The sequence below is a fragment of the Lampetra planeri genome, chromosome 16 (genome assembly GCF_965212315.1).
Source record: "Lampetra planeri chromosome 16, kcLamPlan1.2.h2, whole genome shotgun sequence".
Classification (NCBI taxonomy): Eukaryota; Metazoa; Chordata; class Hyperoartia; order Petromyzontiformes; family Petromyzontidae; genus Lampetra; species Lampetra planeri.
Window position 1 is genome coordinate 3,466,567 of NC_136122.1, and position 6,000 is coordinate 3,472,566.

The 6,000-nt window shown below is 46.6% G+C and overlaps 1 protein-coding gene across 1 annotated transcript in view; it reads left to right on the top strand.

Annotated features, from left to right (window-relative positions):
- LOC144722933 (putative oxidoreductase YjmC) overlaps nt 1–5,004 on the top strand; it is a 28,652-nt gene extending 23,648 nt beyond the window's left edge. The window contains exons 9-11 of the mRNA XM_078601358.1: nt 1,062–1,157; nt 1,656–1,766; nt 4,246–5,004. Coding sequence (XP_078457484.1) covers nt 1,062–1,157; nt 1,656–1,766; nt 4,246–4,305 — 267 coding nt within the window. The 3' untranslated portion in view covers nt 4,306–5,004. The remainder of the gene's footprint in view (nt 1–1,061; nt 1,158–1,655; nt 1,767–4,245) is intronic.
- Nucleotides 5,005–6,000: the final 996 nt, after the last annotated feature.

Genomic DNA, 6,000 nt, shown 5'->3' on the forward strand with positions numbered 1-6,000 from the left:
ACTGGAGCGTGCCACTAAGAGGTGGGGCCTTACCATCACCCCCACCAAAACTAAGCACCTGCCTGGGTATTTTGTACCATCGGGCACTCCACCCCCACAACTCCCAATCGGTGATGGGGCAGTTGTGGAAAGAGTGGAGAATTCCCATACCTTGGCAGTGTGCTCATGACCGGCTCTGGTTTGACAGCAGAGGTCTCAAATCGGAATCAGTCAAGCAGCATTATATTTTCATCGGTTGCGTAATGCTGTGTGGAAGCTACCTGGTCTGTCGCTCTGCACGAAGCTTCAAGTCTTCTCGGCCACAGTCATTCCCTCCCTTCTCTACGCTTGCGAAACATGGACCCCCATAATGGAGCATCTTCGCCGATTGGAAACATTTAGGCTGGCCTGCCTACGATCCATCCTGGGTTTAACCAGGCTGGATTGTACGAGGAGCTCACAAATGCTTGAAAGATCTGGGCAAAGTCCCATCGGTAAGCTCCTCCGGCAGGCAAGGCTGCGTTGGCTGGGTCATGTAGCCCGCATGCCTAGTCACTGCATGCCTAAATAGCTTTTGTTCGGTCGGATAAAGGGGGCTAAACGGGTGTGGCACGGGCTAGAGAAGAGATGGAGTGATGTGGTACAGGAAGATGTGGAGCTGAGTGGACTTGCCGATGATTGGTACCAGCGGTGTCAAGATCAGCCTCTGTGGAGGAGGCTCGTGAAGGACGCTACTGGGCAGTTGGAGGCAGTCGCCCACCAACAACAATGGAGGGCGGAGGATCGATGCTCACAACAACGAGCGGAGCGCCGTGTGGCTAAAGCAGAGCAAGTTGGCACAGTAGGGGGCACAGGTGTTGCATCAGCCAGTCATCTCAGTCAGTCGACCCGTGGCACCTGGGTCTGCCCCGTGACCTCCTGCCAGCGGGCATTCGACACTTCACGTGGCCTCAAGGTGTACATTGCCTGGCAAAAGCGTCGTGGTGACGTCACCACCACTTAGTGGCGAATGTCGGTTGTTGTTGTGCTCACCTGTTTGTGCTCACCTGTGTATGCTTACTTGTGTGCGCTCACCTGTGCAGGGGCAGTGTTTCGTCGCCGTCAATCTCAGCTGCTTTGCCCCAGGCTTCGAGTCTCGCATGGCTGACCTCTTGAGCATCCACCGCCACTTGCCGCCGGTACGCGGTCACTTGCCATTTAGGAAACAACACGACAAACAAACTAATTTTATTTTACCAGGTAAGGCCCACTGAGCTATGTAGATCTTTTTCAGAAGTGACCTGGCCACAAATGATAGCTCACCTAAGTGGCTTATCATGTGGACATTTATAGCAGTCAAATACTCGTTGATTCTAAATGTGGAGGGAAAAACTAGGGGACCTGGAGAAAAGTCCACGTGACCACACTTCTGTTTAGCACGGTCGGCTACGTACGGTGTGAAAGAAGCTCAACGTAATACACTTCAAACCGTACGACGCCCATGGGAAGGGGATTTCACAACACCTCGTGTGATCCTCCAACCCCTCATCGCCTCCACGGCACCGGATTACAGGCGTGCATAGCCACCACTGGCACCACCACTGCCCATCTGTGCAGTCGCATATATTTCTTGTCATTACTGGACCCAACCTCTTCCCTCCGTTGATATTCCATGTGTGTGCTGTGCCTGCTGGCAGGCGCCTGGGGCCACCAGCGTGCTGGTGCCTGGCGACCCGGAGCGCCAGCACATCGCCGAGTGCGAGGGCAAGGGCGGCATCCCCTACTCTGTACACGTCGTGAGCCACATGGTACCAAGGCCACAGACAGACAGCAGCACCACACGCATAGTGCCCTGTCATTCCTACAGTCTGTTCTCCTACAACGCGGTGGTAGTTGCGTTCCTGAAGAACACCACGTTATGGGAAAAATCGGGTTATTACAAATAATATACAATACAGGGGTAAAGCACAGCCCGCAATAACACCTGAGATGCATACGCAAGCTGAACAAAGACTGAGGTGCGTGAGTAGCATCTAGAAGCATCCAGCGGCATCGTTGGTTCTCCAGCTAAATCCTCAGTGTTGCGGAAACTCACTGAATATAGAAGCGTCTACAACAGCGTTGCAGTTGAAAAGAGTGCTGAAGTGTTCCTGCCAGCGGGAGATGATTGCATTTTTGTCTTTGAAGATTTCTGTCCCATCCTTAGACTGAAGTGGTGCAAGGCCCCTGTTTTGATGGTCCATATAAGACTTTGGTTGCTTTAAAACATTCACGTGGGTTATTGGAATCTGCGAGATGTTTATTTCTTCTGCTTTATGTCTGAACCAGTTGTTCTTCAGTTCAAGGATTTTAGTTTATACTTCCGATTTGGCCTCCTTATGATTATTTTTTCTGGCTAGACTGTTTGTGTTGTTGCCACGCGATGAATACTTTCCGCTTTTTGTCAATGAGGCCTGCGATTTCCTGGTCGTTGTCATTTAACCAGTCAGTTTTTTCTTCTTGTGTAGCCATTGGTGTTTTCACAGCTGGTTATAAATGCCGTCTTCAGTTGTGTCCAGTACTCATGAACATTTCCTGAAGCCTGGTTGGTGCTGAGTCTTTGAGCTAGTGCTTTCAGTCGGGCCTATACTGCTGGATCTTTTAATCTGGTTACCGTGACTCTTTTCCTCTGTAGCTTTGGTTAGTTGATGTGTTTGTGGTTTAGATTCAGAGTCATCACTGATCGAATTAGTCTGTGGTCAGTCCAGCAATCGTCTGCATTGATCATGGCACGAGTGATGCGGACGTCTGTGCTGTTAAGCTTCCTGACAATCACGTCGTCCAGTAAATGCTAATGGTGTGATCGAGGGTGGCACCAGGAGGTCTTGAGGCTATTCTTCTGCCTGAATAGCCAGCACGTATCCAGAGGAGTCCAGACAGGCCTTCTTGTTTACCGAAGCGGCCCAGGTGGTCGAACCACCCACCATAATTCGCCCTGTCTGGCAATCCTGGACTTTACCTGTTACCACCTCCCACGACGTGGGCGAGGGGTTGGTTTTTGGGAGGCAGTGGATGCGACAGTAGAGGAGCGTTGGCACAGGCAGGTGACGTTGTAGTCGACCCCGCTGGCGATGTGGGCTTGTTTATACTTACTGAGTATCCGTGTCACGTGGTGTCCACCACGTCAGGTGGGTATCGTTGGTAGTGATACAATGGTGGAGGGAATCTAGCCGAGCGTGACTCAATGTAAGTCCAGTAGAGGTTTCTTACTCTTTGTAAAAAAGATAAAATAATAAATGTATTATTTTATCTTTATACGTGACTTTACCGAAAGAACCAAAGAGTAATTCCTGCAGTCACGAAAGCTCCAAACTTAAGATAGAGGTTTCTTGTTTACCTTGTGAAAGACCCAACGTAGTTCTCTGGCTTTGATCTTCCACGAAGCTCATGGTCCACCCTAAAACGCATCCACTGCACAAACCATGGCAGTAGATGCAGATACCTGATGCACAAATGGAAAATTGAAAACGCTTCAGTGTGTGACTACGATGATACAGAACAGACCGTACAACGTAATACGACTCAATCCCCGATCCACAAATACGAAGGAGACATCACAGCGATACACTCCGCTGCTCCTGATGCGCTTATGTGACTTGAACCACCTGAAAGTGAAATTGTAGTTGTTGCTCTGCATCTACATCAGCCGTACGAAATAAGAAGATTTACCTTTAGAGTGGGGGAAACCCCTCAGGTGATATTTCCTTTTCCATGTTTTTTTTGCTTTAGTTTAAGAAAGGTCGAAAAATGTCGGTGTTTGATGAAACAGGACCCTGGTAGTGACAAAGTAAATACTGCAGTAAAAATCCCAGGCATTTCCTGCTCATGTGAGCTTCGAAGTATCAGTGCTCATCTCCTGTTGATAGCCTTTGAACCAATGGGGGGAAATTCCCCATCATAATGACAGGGGCAAGTTTCTCCATAGAGCGAACACTTTTTGACTTCCACACAAAGTGCGACTCATTATATAGACCCCAGATGAATATTGAGTCAACTCCCAAACAGAATTTGAACTCACAAGCTACTGTGAGCCACATGCTTTGCCACTCAGCCTCAAAGCCATTCGATCGCTCTGTCTGAGAGTCGTTGCATTGCAGATGCACCATCTTCAAATGTATATATTCGTGGCAGTGGGAAGTTCTGTGGTCCGCAGTTTGGTGTTCATGGCCAAGGTTGCACACACAGAGGAGCTGCTGGTGGTAGCTGGTACCGCCATAATCGTGTGAAATGTTGTTTTTATTCTTGCAGAACAATGTGGCGAAAGAGCTGGGCGTTGCACCACTGCCAGTGTCAGTGATGGACAAATGAAGAACAAAGTGCATCGGACACAAAAGTGGGATTGTACGCAAAGTGCTTTAAATCCTTCGCTATCGTCTGGTTCCGCAATGTGGGTGTTGATGAACGTAAGAATGCGTTGTACGTTTCTGCTAAATGGGGGGGGGGGGTGTGATGCTGGAAGTGCTTAGGTTGGCGTTCAATTTGTGCTTTGGACAAGTAGACGACTTTTTTTGGTTTTACAGACATCCGCTGCGTTTTAATGTCATGCAGTACGGCAAGAGGCGAGTCGTGCTGTGGTTGTGCACTGCAGCCCCCCTCGGGATGTTTCCGCTGTTGGCACAGCACGTCGTTCGGTACGACGTCCGACGTTTGGCTCCGCGTCCTTAGAAGCTTTTTCAGGAACCGAAGAGGCTGAAGAGCCAGCGTCATTATTGTTGTAAAAAAATTACAATAAAAAAACCACTGTGGAGAGCCCTTGTCAAAATGCTTCATAAAATCGTATTCGATTCAATGATACATTTGATAATCTCTTAACGGTGAACAAACCCAATGCCTGGTGCTACTCTAACGATTGTATCTTGCTAACACTGTTTCTTCGTAAACAAAAAAAAGTGTACATTTAGAAATGAAATGAACACTAAATACGCTCAACTTTAAGTGCGAAGAAACATTGTATATGTTGTAGTTATGTACATTGGAAATAAAAAAGTATTGTGGTAGGCATCTTCATATTCTGTTGCTAAAATTAACAATATAGTATTGGATTATGTTTTAAGATGACATACAGCAGTATAACAATTTCAGTATGGAATTATAATAGTTTACTTACAGTTTAATGAGCAATCGCATTGTAATTGGCTCAATTGCTGCAGCATAGAACTATCAGTTTATTATTATCTGACGACATGAACCACCAAAGTTGTTCAGCGGTAGTGAGCTGCTCGCAAATGGAAGGTTGTGAGTTGGGCAATCATCCCTCTGGGATTGATAAATATAACTACGACTTTCTGGGGTAGTCAACGCTGTTTATCCTTTTCAATCACTGAATGGCGTTCAAAAGAACTCACAAACTAACACCTTGTGAAAGACCCAATGCAGAAGATCCTTGGTTTTGATCTTCAACGAAGCTCGTGGTCCACCCTCAACCGCATCCGCACAAATCATGGCAGACGCGGATACCTGATGCACAAATGTTAAAGTAAAAATTCTCCAGTGTGCGACCGTGGTAATCCAGAACAAACCATAACACGCATAACGATGAAATGCCCGATCCACAAGTGCTGAGGCATCACAGCGACACTACTACGCTGGCTATTGTTGCGGTTCTATATTTGAAGCTTTCGTGACTGCAATGATTCATACTCTTAGGTTTTTTTCGGTAAAAATCTATCATAAAAAGTATTATTTATTTAATAAATATATTTGATCTATGAAAGAAATTATTAAATAAAAAAAATACTGATAATAGAAATAAATTCAGAATTTTATTTCTATTATCTTTATTATTTTTTATTTTTACCTACGTGACTTTACCGAAAAGACCTAAGAGTACTGTTGTGGTTATTTGGCTTGACCACCTGAATGTGAAATTTTAGTTGTTGCTCTGCATCTCCATCAGCCATACGCAAGAAGAAGACCATACTGACCCCATACTCGCTCTATAAGACCGTGATCCACTTCGGCACTTGTAGAGCAACTGTTGGCAACAATCATCACTGGCATTGG